General features: G+C 39.5%; 2 protein-coding genes across 3 annotated transcripts in view; one reads left to right on the forward strand and one right to left on the reverse strand.

Moving 5' to 3' along the window:
* Nucleotides 1-5235, forward strand: part of PTGR1 (prostaglandin reductase 1) — a 31029-nt gene extending 25794 nt beyond the window's left edge. For both annotated transcript variants that reach the window (XM_070375114.1, XM_005906577.3), the window contains 2 exons: nucleotides 166-284; nucleotides 3989-5235. In XM_070375114.1, coding sequence (XP_070231215.1) covers nucleotides 166-284; nucleotides 3989-4099 — 230 coding nt within the window. In that variant the 3' untranslated portion in view covers nucleotides 4100-5235. The remainder of the gene's footprint in view (nucleotides 1-165; nucleotides 285-3988) is intronic.
* A 1187-nt stretch (nucleotides 5236-6422) lies between these two features.
* The window catches only part of ZNF483 (zinc finger protein 483), a 49626-nt gene continuing 33341 nt past the window's right edge, over nucleotides 6423-22707 (reverse strand). Inside the window, exon 7 of the mRNA XM_070376062.1 lies at nucleotides 6423-21931. Within this exon, the coding sequence (XP_070232163.1) occupies nucleotides 20364-21931 (1568 nt within the window). The 3' untranslated portion in view covers nucleotides 6423-20363. The remainder of the gene's footprint in view (nucleotides 21932-22707) is intronic.

Here is a 22707-nt window from a genome sequence, read left to right on the forward strand (position 1 = left end):
TGCACAGAGTGCATATTGATTTTGGGGCAGCCCTGTGGGTCGGGAAGAGTGGAGGACACAGGAGGGAGAGCACTAGGGGAATGCTGACATGCCTTGTACCATGCACGTTTTCATCACGGCCACCTCCCTGCATCCTGCTGCTCAAACGTGCCCTCCTCTTCACAGGCCCATCCCCGGAAATCATCATCCTTAAGGAACTCCACTTGCAAGGCTTCATCGTCTACCGCTGGCAAGGAGAAGTCCGCCAGAAGGCTCTGAGAGACTTGCTGAAGTGGGTCTCAGAGGTGAGGGGCCCCGGAGCCACTGTGACACCAGATGCCCTTCCTGTGGGGGTTGCAGATTTCACTTCTGCTGTGAATATGGGTTCATTGCACTCTCCCCCTTTTATAACAAAACACCTTGAAGTCTTGTCTGCACTCACTGTCTGCAGTTCCTCTCCATTTAAAAAAAAAATTTTTTTTTTGATGTGGGCTGTTAAAGTCTTTATTGAATTTGCTACAATATTGTTTTTTATTTTTTAATATACTGGTTTTTTTTTTTTTTTTTTTTTGGCTGCGAGGCATGTGGAATCTTAACTCCCCAACCAGGGATCAAACCAGCATCATTTGCACTGGCAGGCAACGTCTCAACCACTGGTCCTCCAGGGATGTCCCTCCTCATTCTTTCTTAAACATGCCTGTCGGGTTTTGCACTGTTGCCCTTCCACCAACACTGCTTTTGTCAAGGTTGCCAATGCCCCTCACATGTAAACTCCTGTGGTCAGCTCTTAGCATCACTTGGCTGTAGGGAGTGGTGACAGAGGGCATCACTCTCTCTCCTTGCTTCCCTTGGCTCTTGGTTTTCCTCACTGTATCGGTCCTTCTCAGACTCCTCTACTAGCTTCTTTTCTTCTCTCCAAATTAATAACAGAGCTTTCCAATACATGGTTCCTGGGCCTCTTTTCACCTCTGTCCATACTCTTTTCAGCCCTTAGTTATCTCATCCAGGCTCTTGGCTTTAAATATCACCAATATGCTGCTCGCTCCCAACTATCTGTCTCCAGTTGAGATCTCTTCTCTGATTTCTGGACCGTTCAATAGCTGCACTTGGATGTGTAGCACACTTTTTCATCTCTGTCTTAATGTATTAAAAACCAATTATGTCTTGATTTTTCCTGCCAAACTTGCTTTCTGTGTACAGACTTCACTGTCTCAGTTATGACAATCCTTTCAGTTGCTCAATTCAAAAACCTTGAAATCATCTTTGACTCCTTTCTTTCTCTCATACACATATCTAATCTGTCAGGAAATTCTGGTGTCCCAACTTTGGAAATACATTCAGAATCTGCCCAGTTGCCCCTCCTCAATTCCCACCATCCTTCTAGGCCACCATCTTGTCTAGCCCAGATATTGCGGTGGCCTCTACTCAGCTTTTCCACTTTTTTACCCTGCAGGCAATTCCCAACAGAGCAGCCAGAGTGAGCTTCATACCAAATCATTCTTATGTTCAAAACCCTACAAAACTCTTCATTTCTCTTAGAATAAACCCTGCAAGGCTGGATACTGTCTGGTCTCCATTACCTCTCTAATTTCATTTCTTTTTGTTCATCCCCACACTCCTCCACCTCTCTGTAATTGCTTACTCAATTCTGTCTCACACACACCTTCAAGTTTTTGCTGAAAACTGCCTTCTGAATGAGACAGCCTTGAAAATGACCCTATTTTCAAATTGCAATCCACCTTCACTCATTGATCTTCCTTATCTTACTTTGATCCATAGCAATTATCATCTTTGACATAATATATACTATAACTCATATATTATACTTATCGCCCATCTCCCTTTCACAAGAATGTAACCTCCACGAGGGCATCAGTGTTCACACATTCTGTTTTCTGATGTATCCCCGGCACCTAGAATATTCTGAATCAATATAGGCACTAGATGAATACTGCTGAGTGAATGAGCATTACAGGGGCATGTGTTTGGGCCACAGCTCTTCCAGGTCCAAGAATGCAGTCTTCTCATAGGCACACCTCATAGGTCCTGAGGAGGAGGCCAGCCCCGTTGTCCTATGCTGTGATCATTTACCCACCTAACACCACGTGGAGCTTTAGTCAACAGAAATCTGAATCCCAAGGTGCATTATTTTCATTTCCAAGGAGAAAAGTGGTCCCACACTTTCTAACTTCTGGCTTATGATTGTCTCCAAATTAAAGAAATAGACTGCTCGTCTGGCAGCCCCTGGAGTTTGGCATCTCTCCCAGTCTAACACTCTTGGAGTGCTGGGCTGGGCTCTTTCCAGGGATCTGGGAAGAGCAGGATGCTTTTAGAGTTCCCAGTGTGTAGCCTCTTTGTCTCTGTTGGTGAAATCAAATATGATCACAGCTGACAACAGACACCACTGTGCCGGTGTCCCTAATGCTTTCTTCTAACGGAGTGAACCTACTAGTTCACTAATTTTGTTCTAACTAACAAGCGAATTGTCTTTCTCTCTCATCTACTTGTTTTTTCTTCTCCCTCCCCCCTTTTGTGTTACAGTAATAATACAGAATAGTAAACCATTCTTTACGTTAGAATAAAGAAAAATTCCAAAGAGAGTACAGAGACTTTCCATATACCCTGTATTCTATATCCTAATTTCCCATATCATTAACATTTTATATTAGCATTCATCCTCTACTTTTTTGTCTTATGGCTGTACCTCATGGCACGTGGGATCTTAGTTCCTTGACCAGAGATTATACCCATGCCCCCTACACTGGAAGTGTGGAGTCTTAACCACTGGACCACTAAGGAAGTCCCTCATCCTCTACTTGTAACCTCTAAAGTTTTGATTATAGCTTTTGACCCTTTCCAGGTTCTTTGGTCCTCAAGTACAGGAATGAGCTAGGGCTTTCTAGTTAGGGATTCAAATCCCAGCTTGCTTACATAGTAGTTGAGGGACCTCGAGCAAATAAGTAAGTTCTTCCATAAATCCATAAAGGATGCTAAACCATCACTGGGATACATTAGGGGAAAATGTAATCAGGTAACTTCAGTTCAGTTCAGTTCAGTCGCTCAGTCGTGTCTGACTCTTTGCGACCCCATGATACACAGCACGCCAGGCCTCCCTGTCCATCACCAACTCCCAGAGTTCACTCAGACTCACGTCCATTGAGTCAGTGATGCCATCCAGCCATCTCATCCTCTGTTGTCCCCTTCTCCTCCTGCCCCCAATCCCTCCCAGAATCAGACTCTTTTCCAATGAGTCAACTCTTCGCATGAGGTGGCCAAAATACTGGAGTTTCAGCTTTAGCATCATTCCTTCCAAAGAAATCCTAGGGCTGATCTCCTTCAGAATGGACTGGTTGGATCTCCTTGCAGTCCAAGGGACTCTCAAAAGTCGAGGTCTCCATATAAGACATTTTAAATGTGAAAATGTGAGTTAGGTCCATTTAGGAGACTGTGACTTATAGGAGAAATAAAAATCCTTCTTCACTAAATGAACTCTTCACTCCTACACTGCTAAATGAATGTTGAACACATACTGAACAAATCTTGGCTTGAAGGAAAGACAGCTTATTAGACTGTCATGGTATTTACATTTCCTGAACAGGTTCTGTGTCTTCAGGGGTCAAATAGAGGTAACAGCACTGGGTACTGGAGTGATGAACATAGATGATACCCTGGAAGGGTGTGCCCTACTCCTTCCTGCTTCCACCTCTTCTGAGATCATCATTAGAGTTTTCTGTTCAATTTACGTAGAAATTGGTTAACTGCTCCCTTCTGACTTTTTTGTTATTTACTGTGACCTAATGCCTTTTATAAGCTATTATGCATAATCTGTTATATACACTATGTATATGGATCATGCCCCCCAAATGACTATAAATTCAAAGAGGACAGGCTCTCCTCTTCCTAGTTCAAGTTTCCTATGATGTACTAATTAATTTGGTGCTATTAGGAGAAGAGTGTATCATTTAGAATATGAAACTAATCTATTATATTTGTTATTGTTTTGATACAGGGTAAAATCCAGTACCATGAACATGTCACTGAAGGATTTGAAAACATGCCAGCTGCATTTATAGGATTGCTAAAAGGAGAGAATCTGGGAAAGGCAATAGTGAAAGCATGAACAAAAATGACACATGGAATCCAGAAATCACCTAGATGATTAGTTTCTTTTAATCATTTAGTAAAATATATACTAACTTCATAACGCATGAACAAAAGTGACTAGTGGAATCTAGAAATCATTTGGATGATTAGCTTCTTTTTAATCATTTAGTAAAATCTGTGCTGTTTTCATAATCTAAAAAACAGTAATTGTAATGTGATTGATCTACCGAATAAAATACATTGAAGTGAAGTCGCTCAGTCGTGTCCGACTCTTTGCGACCCTGTGGACTGTAGCCTACCAGACTCCTCTGTCCATGGGATTCTCCAGGCAAGAATACTGGAGTGGGTTGCCATTTCCTTCTTCAGGGGATCTTCCAGACCCAGGGATCAAACTCGGGTCACCCGCATTGGAGGCAGATGCTTTAACCTCTGAGCCACCAGAGAAGCGAAAATACATTGAAGTGGTATATGATTAGCAAGAGAATGAAATTTTCATACTGAACAATGGCCAGTTGAACTTAACTGCCTGCTGTAGTTCCTTCTGGAGTATTATAGAAAATAATGGCTCTGGAGTCCAAAAGTTTCCTGCCTTTGTAACCATAAACTTCTGATTTTTCATCTGTGAAGTGCAGACAAAAATGTCTGCTTCACATACATATCATATATTTATTTAGACCACCTGCATAATGTGTGGCATATATTAGGCATATATTAGGTACTCAATAAGTACCTCCCTGCAGAAATGTAATGAATTTGAAGTCAAGATTACCACTGCTATGGCTGATGGTTACACAAGGAGAAATAATCATTGCTGATGTACAAGGGTCTCAGGGCAGCCTCCACTGGTCCTCCATAGGTGGGTCTAACACGACAGACCAAGAAAGGAATTTATCACTCACAGCAGCTACAAAAACAGTAACACATAGGAATCTTTATAAGCCTACGAAAATGTGAGATTATTCTGAGTAAAGTTTTAAAACATCACTGAGGAACACAAAAGACTGAACATGGCAAGGTTACCTAGTTCTTGGACTCGACGGTTTAGTCATCAGGAAAATGTCAATTCTGTTAACTGATTCTGCCACCAAATAGAGGAGGGATTAAATTGTAGTACAACGAAAAAACGAGAGAAAAAAGTGTGTGTGTGTGTGTGCGTGTATAAAACCTCCGGTGAGAGGTAATAAATACGATTATATGGTTCATCCCCAGGGAAGACAAGTGAGGTGTGCCTAAAGGATGGGGATAAGAGAAAAACTATAATATATGCCCTTTGGAACTTTTTGAATTCTGAATCTACCGAAATTATTTATTCAATATTTACAAATACAATTTAAAAAGTTCTGCCTTTGTGTGTCCTCTTTCCACATGGGAGAAATTAAACATATATACGAGAGGTGTCACCCCTAAGACTGGGTGCCCCCTCATGTTTTTACCTCTCAAACTTGTCTATACAGAGCCTCCAGCAAATGTGCCCCCTCCAGGTGAAGGTCCCTGAGCCCACCCTGTGTCACGTGGAGGGTTTTACTTTAGGGCTTCGATCCCAGTAGTTTGTGACTCGGTATCTGACTCTCCCAACTTGGGGCAGCAGTTTACCCCATGACCTCAGGTCTCTGCTGCATCTCAAAGGGTTGTTTTTTTATGCTCAATGTTTTCATTGTTAGGACAGACTGATGATACTAGATCAGAAACCTGATGTCGAGTATATGTGTGTATGTGTATACACACACATTTCCCTAAAATTTAAAATATCCTGGGCTTCCCTGGTGGCTCAGATGGTTAAGAATCTGCCTGCAGTACAGGAGACCTAGGTTCAATCCCTGGGTTGGGAAGATCCCCTGGAGAAGGGAATGGCAACCTATTCCAGTATTCTTGTACGGGAAATCCCACAGAGGAGCTTGGTGGATGACAGTACATGGGGTCGCAAAGAATTGGACACAACTGAGTGACTAACACTTTTACTTTCAGGCAGCTCTTATGCATTCCTTACAGTGCTCTGGGGACACCTTGGCACCAAACTGGGACCCATGGTTCTAAGCTCTTTTCAGGCCAGTGTTTGAAAACTTTGTATAATGTTCCAGGTCTTGCTTTCCTTACCTCTGAGACCTTGGAGGCTGTATGTTCCAGATGGCATAACGAGCAAATGTTGGAAAGAAACTGTTGAGGCCTGACTGGAAAATAAACTTTTACTGAGTTACAGCACTCTGATTCGTTGGGCTGTGTGGCGAGCACTGCGTTCTCCAACTCTGTACTATTCAGTATGGTAGCCGCTGAAAGCCACTGTGTACTGGAAACATGCACAGTGCCATATTTCAAGGTTTAAAAAACTGAGGCAGAGTGAGTATTTTTCCATTAAACACAACTTTATTGTTTTGGTAGAACTACAATTCACTTTGACTGTTGCACAGCGTAGGATGTTGCTGTTGTACTGTAATGTTTGTACAGGAACGTGCATAATTTCTAGTTATCACAGATAAACACTCCACCAATCTAGTTATCAACAGACTTGACTCAGTTCAGACGATTTTTTTCTATGCACTGAAGTAACATCACAGAAGTGTTTACTTGGATATTTTATGTAGATAGTACAAGTGAGAGCACACCTATACACACAGCACAAGTTACAGCGACATCTATATGTAAACCATAGTCATATGTTGAGATACTTACTATTTTCGTTGCAATATAATAAAATTACTTCCTAGATTAAAAAACATGGAAAAATATTTAATTTTAATGAAGGCATATTACTGAGGCAGAATTCAGTGCAATACAGAAGCTAGTACCACAACTAGTACAGCAAAGAAAACCAGAGTGCAAGAAGCTACAGCACACATTCCATGATAAGTAGCAACTGCAACTCACTGCAGGCACGGCAAAATGAGAAGGCTGTTGTACACAAGTGTTCAATACAGTAGACACTACATAAGACAGCAGCTAATAGTTATGCCATTTTTTAGCAACGCTCTAGTAATAAGTATTTTCCTAATAGTAAAAGAAGAATCCATGAAGTCTTATGAAACAAGAATTACATTTCCATCAAAACAATAAAACAATTTTTAACAGGATTTTGAGTTTATACTTGGCCAACTATAAGATGATTTGAATACTTGTGCACATGCGTGTACACACACACAAATCTCAGATGGAGAGAAGATAGAAGGAATTACCATTTTAGTTATGGTAATCTAACTAGAAAATTATGAGGAAGACTTAAAAGGACACGTACAAATTGAAATTTTTAACTAACCCTTTAATTAAGTTTGCTCCTAGAATACAAGAAGCTTCTCATAATATCAAAGATCATTTGGCTCAAAATTAGAAAAATTCAAGTACTTAGCTTTAGGTGTGTAATGTAAGACACTGTCAAATGAAAACGTTGAGTACATTCTGTCTCAACATCCAAATTTACAAAAAAATGTCAATTCATTGCCTAAAAACTCAAACTCATGACATGTTTTTTGACATTTTAAACCTGACAAAGAAGAATTTCAGCAAGAGACAGAAAAATTAGTTTCTTTCATAAAGATAAGACTGAAATTATGTTAGGTCCAAAGATATTGGAACTCTAAAACAAGAGAATGGTATTTCCGCTCACTGCTTTGTTTCACTATATGATAGCTACTGCAAATATCTGTTCAGTTTTCCAAAGCAGACTTCAGGAGTCATGAATAGATGTTAAAATTCTTCAGTACATATGTGAAATGATGTAATCACTGCTAGTTTATGAAAATGTTGAAAATAATGTTTTAATGATCTTGTGTTCTTTACCAATGTTCCTTGGTTGAGTTATAAAAGAATTTTACAAAAATTTCCTCTTCTGGGAATTTCAATTTAAGATCTTTCTTGAATGAAAAGGAATGCTTGCAAAATATTCAATAATCAAAGACAAAAAGTGGCAGGATCACATTGAATATGCTGCTGCTGCTGCTGTCACTTCAGTTGTGTCCTACTCTGTGTGACCCCATAGACGGCAGCCACCAGGCTCCCCCATCCCTGGGATTCTCCAGGCAAGAACACTGGAGTGGGTTGCCATTTCCTTCTCCAATGCATGACAGTGAAAAGTGAAAGTGAAGTTGCTCAGTCGTATCCGACTCCCAGCGACCCCATGGACTGCAGCCTACCAGGCTCCTCCATCCATGGGATTTTCCAGGCAAGAGTACTGGAGTGGGATGCCACTGCCTTCTCCGGCTTGGATGAGAAAAATTAGTTAAAATTGAAACACTTCATAATATAAACAAAAAATAATGACTTTACACACTTTTCTAATATGAGTCAACCTGCAGAGTTTCAAAGTAATCAACAGCATTGTATAATTTGGCTGCAAAACATTTAAGAAAAATGTGAAAAATGGTTGATACTGATAAATTTAATTTTGTTTCCAGTTATGTAATACTTAATTGAATGTGACGTTAATAACAGAATTGACAGAAGAGTTGATTTAAACAGATACTGCTTTGAAACTGATACCCTTTTATTCAAAACCACATCAATTCTTCTAATAAAATATGACAAATCTTGTCAATGTGGATGCAAATATCGAAGGAAAATAATTTTCTAACACTTAAAAACTTTAGCTATATCTAGACTAATAACACAGAACATTTGGAAGAACTATGTGCATCTACTTTTCAACTCTAAGTTTTATCAATATGGATAGAGTATGAATTAAGATATGCTGCAACTGTAACAAATGGGTTTTGGACACAGCACAAAAAATAATATAGAATAGCTCACGAATAATTTTTTATACTGATTATATGTTAATTTTAAGATTATGGACATACTGGGTGAAACAAAATATATTATTCACCTATCTTCTCTTACCTTTTTAAAGTGGCTACTACAAAATCTGAAATGTGCAGTTAGGGCAAATTTTGGACAAAAGATACAAAGAGATCAAAAGAGCCATCTGCCACTTCTGAAGAGCCCAGAGCAAAAGCAGCATGCTGTGCATGCCCTCTGCACATAACACTGCCTAAGGGGTTGGGAAACCACATAACCCACCCCTCTGGCCTGACCCCTGGACACCCCTACCCTCACTCCATATAAGGAAGAAGCTCACCTCTCCAGGGGCGCAAGCAAGCAAGGGAACCTGTTGTTTGTTCTCGAACCTCCCTGCAACAACAGGGGCCCCAAGAAAGCCTTGCCTGAAAAAAATCTGATATTATTATGTGGCTCACATTCTATTAGTGGACAGTGTGCTGCAGTAACTGAAACACCTTCCCTGTGGCTTTTTAGGGCCCTGTTCTTAAATGTGAACAGTCAAAAGATAACTAGAGATTTGAGGAAAGCCTCCAAGGTGAAAGAGAAAAACAGATAAAAATAACTCAGAGGAAAGATAATACATGGAGCCGAGTAACACTAAAAGATACCATATTAGCATCCTCAGAGAAACGAGTATTTCACCTATGAAATAGAGTATGATTAAAAAATAAAAAAGCAGAGTCAAAAATGTACTTGGAAACATAAAAATAACAACAGAAACAAAACACTCAAAACATTTAGTAGTAGAGTTGGAAGATAAAAGTTGACAAACAACTTTCAGAGAGCAGGATAAAAATTGAAGACATGGAGGGAGTGATGTCAGGGAAGATGGAGCAGTAAGAAGCGCCAGGAATCCATCTCTATCTAGACAACAACTGTACTGACAGAAGTACATAAAGTGAGCTAGTTTGGAATGCAGGACTCTGTTTTAAGGATTTCAATGTCCAGAGGAAACCTTAACTGGTAAACCGAAACTAAGAGCGGAGGATTCCAGCCTTTCAGTAGCAGCTACCACCCCACAATCAGCCAGCCCAAACACTGGACTTGCTGGAACCAAGATGGGCAATAAAGACCTTTTTCTCCAAATACGAGTCTGAGGTCCTGACTGTGGATGATCGCTTCTGATCATAAAGAAAGAAAAGATACATAGGTGAATGGCCATTCTTCCACCCCCACCCCACTGCCACTGGCTTAAGATGATTCCCAGGGGATTTAAATGGACAACAGAACACCTGGTTTTTGGACTGATGCTGAAGCTCCAATACTATGGCCACCTAATGTGAAGAGCTGACCCACTGGAAGAGACCCTGATGCTGGGCAAAAAGAGAATGGGGCAGCAGAGGATGACAGTTGGATGGCATCACTGACACAATGGGCATGAATCTGGGCAAACTCAGGGAGGAGAGAGGAGCCTGGTGTGCTGCAGTTCATGGGGTCGCAAAGAATCGGACATGACTTAGCGACTGAGTAACATCAAAAAGGAAAAAAAAAAAGCCTGTATGTGAGAATTTAGAAAGCCATTGCCTCTGCCCAGGAAAAGATGGGCTCAGAAAAGACCTGAGAAAAGTTGAGGCTTTCACCACAGACTGATCCCTAGCACGGAAATACCCTAAAACAATTTAAAAAATTCTGAGGAAGGGGAGAACTTGATTTCCAGAGCTACCTACACTTTAGTACTCGCGCCACTTATCCATGGTTTTGCTTTGTGCAGTTTAATAGCTGTCAACTACAGCCCAAAAATTAAATGTATAATTCCAGAAATAAGCAATTCATAAGTTTTAAAATTGCATGCCATTCTCAATAGTGTGATGAAATCTCATATCATCCTGCTGTGTCCTGCCGGGGACCCAACCATCAATACCTTCTACTCCTGACATCCACTCCTGAACTATGACAACATTGTCATAGTTCAATGATCCAAGAATATCCAAGGCAGATGACCCTTCTGACAGCATCCAAAGGTTAATAGCAGCCTAAATGCTTTGTCATGTTGCCTATGTCCTTCATTATACTACATTACATAGGAGGCATTTTATCATTTTTGTTAGAGGAACCACTAATCAAAACTACCCACCCTGGCCAGGTACCATAGTAACCATTTGGATGAGTTGTTTTACAACAGGAGGTCCTGGTAAAGACCAAGATACTAACAAGCTACCACCAAGCAGAAAAATTCAGTAAAAGTCAAAAGGAGACAGGAGACACCAGTCCAAATGTCCTCCCAACCTCCCAGAATCCTTCGTGCTGGAATTCATTTTGGCTGAGTGATGCGCACACCCCCAGGAAGAACCTTGAGTCAGAATGATTGGCCAGAGACAACCCGGAAACTAATCTCATCACCACAAAACCCAAGCCTGTGAGCCACATGATCAGAACATCATCATCATGATAAAAAGAATGAGTACAGTATTACAAGACATTTTGTGAGAGAAGCCACATTCACAAAATTTTTATTACAGTGTAATAACCACTTTTATTATTTTGTTGTACCTAAACTTTATCATAGATGTGTATGTATAGGAAAAACAAATAGACTGATGCCCAAGATCCTTTGGTCTTACCTGTAACCAATTTCTTTTGAATTCCAAATACCACTGCCAATTGTACCTAGAAGCCTATGGATGTTATCTATTGGGTTAGGCTATAACATAGCCTATAATGAGTGTTCTTGGATCTGTTTTACCAGCCACAGCCATACTAGTTCAACCTTGTTCTTTTTGCAAAATACGTACCTTTTAGAAACTAACACAACAGTGTAAAGCAACTACACTCCAACAAAAACTAATTTTGAAAAAGGGACTTCCCTGGTGCTCCAGTGGTGAAGACTTCATGCTCCCAGTACAGGGGGCCTGGATTTGATCCTTGGTCAGGGAACTAAGATTCCACATATCATAACAAAGAGCCCATGTGCTACAACTAAGACCAAGCACAACCTAAATAAAGTTTAAAAAATTAATTAAAACTAGGTACCATTTTATTCTTTAAATGCTGCTTTTATGTGGGTGCAAGCTTGCTCTAAGTAAGACATAGCTATAGACTCTAATATGATTCAAGAAAAGGCAAAGTCATTATGTGACAACTTAGAGCAAAGCAAGGTAAAGGATCTAAAGGTTGACAGTTTAAAGCCAGCAAAGCATGGTTTGAGAATTTTAGAAAGTGGTTTGGCCTAAAAAAAACGTCAAGATAACAGGAGAAACAGCTTCTGCCAACCAAGAGGCAGCAGATCTTTCCAGATGCCACTAAGAAAAATCACCAAGAAAGTGTGTCTGCCTAAACAGGCTTTTTAATGTAGGAGTAAGTGCCCTATTCTGTAAAAAAACAAAAAAGCCACAAAGGACACTTTGGTAAGGAAAAAAAGCAAGCCCCAGGATTTAAGAAAGCTAACTCTCCTATCTATGTAAATGCAGTCAAGCTTATGATCAGTCTGCCCTTAACTATGAAGCTGCTAACACTAAGTCTTGAAGGAAAAAGACACCAGCCATGACAAGAATGCTTTTTCTGGACTGGTTACATTGGTGCTTTATTCCTGAAGTCAGGAAGAACTCTGTCAATAAAGGATTGCAATTTAAAATTCTTTTTAATACTGGACAATGTCTCTGGCCACCCAGATCCCCATGAGTTCAACAACGAAGGTGTCAAAGTGGTCTACCTGCCCTCAAAACAACATCTCTAATTCAGCCCTTCAAGCAGGGTGTCATATGGACCTTTAAGGCTCATTCCACATGGTACTCTATGGAAAGGATTGTTGGCAATATGGAAGAGAACCTAGACAGAGAGGACATCATGACAGTCTGGAAGGATTACACCACTGAAGATGCCATCATTGTTAAAGATAAAGCATCATTGTTAAAGATAAAGCTATGAAAGCCATCAAGCCGAAAACAATAAATTCCTGCTGGAGCAAACTGCTGTCCAGATGTACATGATCTCATAGAATTTACGACACAGCCAACCAAGGAAATGATGAAAGAGAACTGGGGGTATGGCAAAAAGGTGAGGGGTGATAGGTTTCAAGATAAAATCTTGGGGAAATTTAAGAGCTAATAGACACCACACCAGAGGAATTAACAGAAAATGACTTGATGGGAGATGGGTCTTTCTGATGGATCCAGGTACCTTCTGGAAAGGATTCACTATTCTAGATGCCACTAAGAATATTTGTTATGCATGAAAATGAAATTGTTAGTCATTCAGCTGTGTTCGACTCTTTGTGATTCCCATGGACTGTAGCCCACCTTCCAGGATCCTCCGTCCATGGAATTTTCCAGGTAAGAATACTGGAGTGCGTTGCCGTTCCCTTCTTCTGGAGATCTTTCTGACCCAGGGATCAAACCCAGGTCTCCTGCACTGGAGGCAGATTCTTTACCATCTGAGCCAGCAGGGAACCCTCATGTGATGCATGGGACGAGGCCAAAATACCAACACGAACAACAGGTGGAAGAAGTTGATTTCAACCCTCATGGGTGACTATGAGGGGCTCAAGACTTCAGTGGAGGAACTGCAGATGTGGTGGAAACAGAAGAGAACTAGAAGTAGAGATGGACCCTCAAAATGTGGCTGTACTGCTGCAATTTTAAAACTTTAATGGATGAAGAGTTGCTTCTTCTGGATGAGTAAAGAAAATGGTTTCTTGAGATGGAATCTACTCCTGGTGAAGACAGTTGAAAGGACAACAAAGAACTTAGAATATCATCTATATATAAAGTTACTTGATAAAGCAGCAGCAAGGTTTGAAAGAATTGACTCCAATTTTGAAAGCTCTGCTGCTGCTAAGTCATTTCAGTCGTGTCTGACTCTCTGTGACCCCATAGACGGCAGCCCACCAGGCTCCCCCGTCCCTGGGATTCTCCAGGCAAGAACACTGGAGTGGGTTGCCATTTCCTTCTCCAGTGCATGAAAGTGAAAAGTGAAAGGGAAGTCGCTCAGTTGCGTCTGACTCTTAGCGACCCCATGGACTGTAGCCCACCAGGCTCCTCCATCCATGGGACTTTCCAGGCAAGAGTACTGGAGTGGGGTGCCATTGAAAGCTCTAGTGTGGTGTAAAATGTTATCAAACAGCACTGAGACTGAGTGCTACCAAGAAACTGTTCATGAAAAGGAAAGTCAAGTGATGCAGCAAACTTCAGTGCTGTCTTATTTTAAGAAATTGCCACAGCCATCCCAACCCAACAACCACTACCCTGATCAGTCAGCACCTAAAAACAAAGCAAGACCCTCCACCAGCAAAAAGATTATGATTTGCTAAAGGCTCAGATGTATATTTTTTAGCAACAAAGTGTTTTTTAAACTGAGCATGCACAATTGTTTTTTTAGACATAATGGTATCACATAATTGTTAATAATAGGCTACAGTAGAGTGTAAACGTAACTTTTATATGCACTGGCAAACTAAAAATTCCTGTGAACCAATTTAGGCAATATTTGCTTTATTATAGCAGTCTGGAAGTGAACCCACAATTATCTCCAAGGTATGCTTGTAAACACAAAAATACAAAAATCTAGACAAATTATAATCAAATTGTCAAAACCCAAAGACAAAGAATCCTGAAAGAAGCAAGAAGAAAAACTTATTTTATAAAAAGGAACCTCAATGAAACTATCTGATTTCTTCTCAGAGACCTTGGAGACCAGAAGTGGGTGGGTTGATTTAGTTAAAGTGCATAAAGAAAAAAAAAAAAAACCCACAGTTCGTTGAGGATTTTGTATCTAGCAAATCTATCAAAAAATGAGAGAAAATTTACTCAACTAGGGAATACAAGGAGATTATCTCAACATAATAAATTTCATTAAGGAAAAGAACACAACTAGCATCATACTCAATGGTAAAAAATAGAAACCTGTTCCTCTAACATTAGTAATAAGACAAGGATACCTCCTTTAGCCACTTCTACTCAACACAGTACTTGGGTCCTAGCCACAGCAATCAAGCAAAATAAAGAAATAAAAACCATCCAACTTAGGAAGAAAGAAATAATATCTCTTTTCACAGACGACATGATCCCATATGTGGAAAACTCTAAACATCACATAGACACACCAACACACACACACAAAATTGTTAGAACTAATAAGCAAATACAGCAAAAGTGATAGAATATAAAACCAAAATTAAAAAATAAGCTGCATTTCTATACAGTAACTGAAAAATCCAGAAAGGAAATTAAGAAAGCAATTCCATTTACACTATCATTAAAAATAAAAAAATACTACGGAATGAACTTAACCAAGTAAGTAAAAGACTTGAATACTGGAAACTACAAAACACTGCTGAAAAATCAGTTGACACAAATAAATGGAAATACATCTCATATTTATGGGCCTGAAGACTTAATGTGTTAAAATATTTATACTATTCCAAGTGATTTTTTTACAGAAACAAGGGAAACCACCCACAAATTCATATGAAATCTTAACCCCCAAATAGCCAAAATAATTTTAAGAAAGAAGAAAAATGCTAGCGTTTTTTTCACATGTCCTGATTGCCAAGTGTATGACAAAGCTCCAGTAACTAAAACAGTATGGTACTGGCATAAAGACGTATAGACCAATGGAATACAGAGCCCAGAAATGCACTAGTACTTATGACCAAATGATTTTCAACAGGAGTACAAAGACTACACAACGTGGAAACAAATGGTGCTTGGAAAACCGAATACCTCAAGACAAAAGGATGAAGATGGACCCTTAGCTTACACCACACACAAGCATTAACTCAAAAGGGATTAAAGATCTAAACATAAGATCTGAAGCTATAAAAGTCCTAAAAGAAAATACAGGGGGAAAATTTCATGACACTGGGTCTAGCAATGATTTCTCGGATATGACACCAAAAGCACAAGCAAAATTAAAGCAAAAACAGGCAAATGGACTATATCAAACCTAAAAAACTTCAGCATAGCAAAGAAAACAATAAAAACAATGAAAAAGAGTGGAACAGGAAATGAAATTTTTCATTTAAAAAATGGGCAAATGACTTTGGAACAGACATTTCTCTAAAGAAGACATACAAATGTCTAACAGGCATATAAAAAGATGTTCAACATCACCAATCATCAGAGAAATGCAAATCTAAACTCCAAGATACCATCTCACAACCATTAGGATGGCCACTATCAAAAATACAGAAAATGATAAGTGTTGCAAGGATGTGGAGAAAGAGGAACCCTTTAAGCACTGTTGGTAAGAGTCTGAAATGGGTGCAACTGCAATAGAAAACAGAAGGAAAGTTCCTTAAATAATTAAAAACAGAACTATCATGATTTAGCAATCTTGCTTCTGAGTATATAAAGAGAAGGCTGGAAATAGATATACCTGCACACCCAGGTTCATTGCAGCATTATTCACAATAGTCAAAGAGGTAGAAGCAACTTAAATGTGTACTGATGGATGAATGGATAAACAGAATGTGGCATACACATACAATGGAAAATTACTCATCCTTAAAAAAAGAAGGAAATCCTGTCATACACTAAGACATGGATGAACCATCCAGTGATTCCACTTCTAGGTATATATCTCAAAGAATTAAATGCAGGGACTCAAACAATATTTGCAAACCACTGTTCATAGCAGTGTTATTAATTAACAGCCAAAAGATGGCAACAACCTAAATGACCACTGAAAGATGAATGCATAAGCAAATAATGTGGTATATTTACAAAAGAATACTATTTAGCATTATAATAATGAAAAGAAAATGAAATTCTGACACATGCTATAACATGAACCTTAGAAAGATGCTAAGTGAAACAAGTCAGACACAAAAGGACAGTATTGAATGATTGCTTTTATACGAAGTGTTTAGAATAGTCAAATTCATAGACAGAAAGTAGAATGGTAGTTACCAAGGGCTTGGGGGAGGGGAGAATGAGGAGTTACTGTTTAACAAGTGAATTTCAGTTAGGGACGATGGAAAAGTTCTAGAGATGTATGGTGGGAAAGAACATGAACATACTTAATGCCACTAAATTATACATCTCAGAAGAGTTAAAACGGTCAATTTTATGTTATATATATTTACCACATTACAAAAAAATTCTAAAATAAAGTAAATAAAAGTGAATTCATTGACAAGAGAAGCCTTGTCTTGTCCTGAGACTACAAAGAAATTTCTTCACTAGAAACTCATAAAGAGGAAACATTTTTAAATATAAGTTCTTCATTTTAAAATAAAATGGGTAACAGATAAAGAGCATGACACAGGTTAATAAAAAAAATTCTATAAGGAATCAAAAGACGTTTAAAACCTTTTGACTGTTTGATATAACTCCAAAATGAATTTAAGTATTTAGATAATAGGCCAGATTGAATATCCTTAGGCAACCTTATATAAACAATTACTGAAACCAAGCTTTTGATAAAAGCTGTACAGGAGGATTTGAGGTTGCCTTCTGTGGCTAGTACATGGTATTTAGAAAACTCATACTACATAAAGGACTTATTGTAGAATAAAAAGATCTGTAAGTTAATAATAACTTAATTTTTTAAGTGGGCAACATATTTCACCAAAGAAGGTACATGAACAGCTAAAGAACATATGAAAAGATCCTCAGTACCATTAGCCCCAAAGAGATACCACTTCAATCACTGTATTAGCTGTAATAAAAATTTTTAAAAAGATGAACAATTAACAAGGGTTGGTGAGGATATAACCTCATCAGGAACCCTCACACACTGAAGTCCAGAATATAAAATAATGCAGTCACTTTGGAAAACAACTTGGCAACTTCTTAAAATGGTTAAAACAAAAATTTACCATATAATCCAGCAACTCAGGCATCTAAGAAAAGTGAAAACATTATGTCCACACAAAGACCTGCATGCTAATGTTCAAAGCAGCACTATTTTTCACAGCCCCAGATGGGAAACAATCCACATGTCCTTCAACTGGTGAATGTACAAAATATGGCACATCCATCCAACCAGCTATTATTTGACAATAAAAAGGATTAAAATGCTACAACACACATGAATTTAGAAAATAACATGGATGAAAATAGAAAATAACATTAGACACAAGTTAATGAACAACTAAAAAAGACCACATATGATTACGTGTATATAAAATGTTCAGAAAAGGCAACTCTACAGAGACAGAGAGTAGACTGATTAGTGGTTACCTGGGATCAGGGTGGGAATGGGATTACTGCAAATGGGTGTGAGGGATCTTATGAAGGTGCTAAAATGTTCTAAAGACAGACTGTGCTGCCAACTGTACAGTTCACTGAATTTGTTAAAACTCACTGAATTATACACTTGAATGACTTCTACAATATGCAATTTATATCTCAATAAAACTATAAAAAAACCCAAAATACAGGTTTATGTTCCAGACTCCCAACTGGTACAGCTATAAAGCATCCTCTTACGGATGCTGGGGAAAGTAACAAGTAAACATCCTGGAACAAGGCTCTTCTCAAGATTTTTACATATTTAATTCTCTCTACAGATTGCATCTTTCCAGAAAACAAATCAGGATTTTCATCTTTTCACAGAAAAATTTCAACTGGGGTGAATAACTCTGATAAGCCATATTCCTTCCATGTCTAGAATGTCTCTGGCTGATCCATTTAGAAATAACTATACAGACCAATTTATCACTCATCAGTAGTTGAGCTACCCTGGGAAGGAGACAACGAAGAAACCAAAACCATTATCCAGAGGTAGCACTGCAAACTAAACCCATTAAATCCCAGCAAATATTGCTGAATCTCAGATGACCATTAAGCATGTCTTCACTTCCATAAGCTGAAAGTTTACCCGTTTCGTTCTCAAGAGCTGCCTCAAATTTCAACTTTAGGAACTCTGCACCACGTGGTCATTGGGGCTCCTTCAGAATCCTACAACTTGAGACCCAAATCTAACTGACCCAGGATTTTCAGTTCCTTTTTCACAGTTAAAGATTATTATTCAGATTCCACCACTGACATTTTTAAGGAAGAACCCACTAACATCTACTCCTTTCAGGTCTAATTTCATAAAGGAAAACGTGATTGAAAATTTATTCTGTATCATTTCTACATTCTTTTCCTGAATCTTACTACAAAATCTCTTTAGGTTTTAGGATAGGTACTCTCCAGGTGGTAGGGGATCATAATATCAGCTTCTTACAGTGGGCAAGTCATGTTACATGAATGACAGAACTTTGCAAGGAGAACAGATTCCCCCTCTAAAGGTGGCCGCTGATACCCAAAACCAATTGACTGCCCCACAGAAATATGGGCCCATTGTTGTCAGCCCTGTAACTTTTCAAGACAAATTTCTTTTTGGTATGAAATTTCCTAATTTTTAAATGGTGACAACTACTTACACACGCACGCACACACACACACCACGCAGACCAACTAAGACACGTCAAAAGGCCCAATCTCAGCTTGTGACCTTTGCCACACAGAATGTTTACACTCTGATTACAGGAAACTGTTCTTACTATAGACAAACTTTTAAAAATAGAACTCTATCTTGCAAAAGACAATCCATCCAAAATAGCTGTTTTCAGTACCCGTTTCCCAACACCCCCCCCCCAACCAGTCCTTTGTCTGTTTTCCTAGGACAGTTACACTCTCATGGCTGAGACAGCCTGGAATATGCCATTTAATTTCCCAGTCCCCATGGCCAACGTCCAGAGCAAACACAGGGGTTGGGGTGCTTTGTCCAATCAAGACATTCCCTGATGGCAAACTTGTTTGACCTCTACTGACTTGATTCTATGCATAGCTTTGGAGCAGTTCCAGCATCAAATATTTTAAAAGCATACTGCATTCTCACTATACCAGAAGTTCAGTAGTTTAAATGAGTTATTTTCTATTACACTAGAGAAACTTGAAATGCCAATGAATCAAAAATGTTTTAACTTAAAAAAAAGTTTTAACTTATTACCACAGCTTCAGAGGTTATCAGAGGTAGAAAAAGAAGGGAGAGAGGGAGGGAGAGAGTGAAAGAAACCACAGAAATCATTAGTCCCACTCCTTCATTTTACCAGTAAAGAAACGAAAATTCAGAAAGGTCAAATGATTTGTCCAGGGTTATACAGTGAGTTAGTTGGCAAACTGGGACAGAACTCAAGTTACCTGACTGCAGTCAGGTCCTCCTTCTGTAACACTGCATGGCAGTAGAAGGGGAAGCTAGGAGAGAAAGAAGTCTGAAAAAAACAGGTTAGTAAGGTGGGTCCCCTGCACCCCTCCCCTGATTTTTATATTCACATTTGGCCTTTTAGGATTATTTCACATGCTAGTTTCTCTTCTTTCCACAGACTTTACCAACCCTTCATCACTCCCTACCAAAAGTTGACATCCTTGCAAAGAAGGGTAAATGACAAAACAATACTTTTCCTAGCTGCCAACCCACCAAAGCTGCAGCTACTAATCAATGCTGTGGCAGTATACACCCCAGGTTTTTAATAAGGGACCACTGTGACTAAACTTCCTACTAATCAATGCAGTGATAGTTTACACCTTGTTTTTAATGAGGGAGAACTGTGTAAACCCACACCCTGCACCTTACTATATTTCCAAGAATTATTCTGAAGAGTGAAATCCCCGATGCCTGATTAGGCCAGAATTACTTTTGAACGTCTTCTCGCACTCATTGCATTCATACTCCCTCCTTCCAGTATGAATTTTCAGGTGTTCTACAAGGATTGAGCTCCGGCTAAAGGTTGCCCCACAGTAGTTACATTCATAGGGTTTCTCTCCAGTATGAATCCGATGATGTTCGTTGAGAGATGAACTCTGACTGAAGGATTTTCCACAGTCCTTACATTTATAAGGCTTGACACCCGTATGAATTCTCTGATGACGGCTGAGGAGTGAATGGGTAGGGAAGGCTTTCTCACACTGGGTACACTTGTAGGGTTTTTCTCCTGAATGAAGTCTCTGATGATAAATTACAGATGTAAAATGGCTAAAAGTCATCCCACAATCATTACACAAATATGGTTTTTCTCCAGTGTGAATCCTCTGATGTCGGGTAAGGCAAGAATTCTGTCTGAAGGCTTTCCCACACTCACCACATTTATAGGGTTTCTCTCCGGTATGAATTCTCTGATGTTTGGAAAGGGATGAGCTGTGACTGAAGGATTTTCCACAGTTGTTACATGTGTAGGGTTTTTCTCCAGTGTGAATTCGCTGATGCTGAATAAGAGATGAACTGTCACTGAAGGGCCTCCCACAGTCTTTACATTTATAGGGTTTTTCACCAGTGTGAACTCTCTGATGTTTAATGAGGTGGGCGCTTAGGGTGAAAGATTTCCCACAGTCATCACACTTGAAGGGCTTCTCTCCACTGTGAGTTCGGTGGTGTGGCGTGAGAGATGAGCTGTCACTGAAGGCTTTCCCACAGTCATTGCACAGGTAGGGTTTCTCCCCAGTGTGAATTCTCCTATGCTTGGTCAGTGAGGCACTATAGCCAAAGGCTTTTCCACATTTGCTGCATTTATGTGTTCCTTCTCCAGTCTCAGTTCCCTCGTCTTTATCTATGGATGTACCTTGACCTAAACCTTTCCAACATTTTTCACATGTAGAGGAGTTTTTCTTACTGAGGGATGAGCTTCGAGTAAAGGCTACTCCACAGTTACTACATTTCTGAGACTTCTCCCCACCATGGCTTTTCTGATGTTTCTGATGTTCAGTCCGAGAGGAAGAGTGACTTAAGACCTTCCTGCCTTCGTTACCTTTCCTTGGCTTTTCACCACTGTGTTCTTTGCGGTTCGGAACAAGGTCTGAATGAAAACTAAAGGGTTTCTTGCCTTCATTGTACCTCCGAGATTTCTTCCTTAAATAGACTCTCAGATGTTTAATTAGATCTGAAGGTGGTTTGAAGCTACTTCCAAAGGGACTCCTTTCTGGGTCAAACTCCTCACCCTTACTGCCTCTCCCATGAGTTTTCTTCTGTGTGATTTGTCCTTGTGAATGTTCCCTATTGCTACAACCATCCTCGAATCTGCCATAACGTTTCCAGGATTCTCCCATAGAGTCACAATCGCCACTCATTAGATACCTTTCTATTATTTTATCTAAAGTCGATTCTTCCATAAGAACATCTTGACTTCCGCCAGATTCTTTCAATCCACCACCAAGTTCACACTCTGAAAGAAATAACAGAGTATTTCCTATATGCAATGAAGAAAGCTGCTGCATTTGGGACTAGGAACAGAGACAACAGTAACTTTAAGAAACCGGGCCTGGAAAATTTTCAGAGTCTCATAAAGCAGGGAAGGGAAAAGTGACATGGGGAAACTGGGGGAACTGAGAGTTTAGGAAAAATACTGAGGAAGATGATAGGTTTGTGCTTTATAGTTAGAAATACAAGTTCTCACCCTTGTTTCAAATTTCTGTGATAGGTTCAAACTTACTCTCCTTACATCAATTTATTCTCTTTCCAAATAGAAATATGACAGTGCAAGTGTTTATTGAATAATTACAAAAGGCCAGGTCCCATACCAAGCAATTTACTTGAATGTCACTTAATTTTCACAATAACCCTATGAAGGAGGACCTGTCATCATCCCTGGTTTATAGATATGACAACTAATCACACAGAGTGAATATAATTAGCCTATCCAAGGTCACATGTAAGTGCTAGAGCCACCCAGTCTGACATCAAAGCCCACTCTTTTGATCCATATACCACACTGCCTCTCCTCAAAGCAGCCTAATACCACTAAGTTTATAGACAATGTTAATCACATCACAAACATGCAACACCACCTATGTTAGACTTTCAAAGGTTACCACCCATCTGGCCCTACCAACCTTGTTGTTTAGTTCCTAAGTTGTGTCTAACTCTTTTGCACCCCATGGACTGTGCTCCTCTGTCCATGGGATTTTCCAGGCAAGAATAACGAAGTCGGTTTCCATTTCC

This window comes from Bos mutus, chromosome 8, assembly GCF_027580195.1.
Source record: "Bos mutus isolate GX-2022 chromosome 8, NWIPB_WYAK_1.1, whole genome shotgun sequence".
Lineage (NCBI taxonomy): Eukaryota > Metazoa > Chordata > Mammalia > Artiodactyla > Bovidae > Bos > Bos mutus.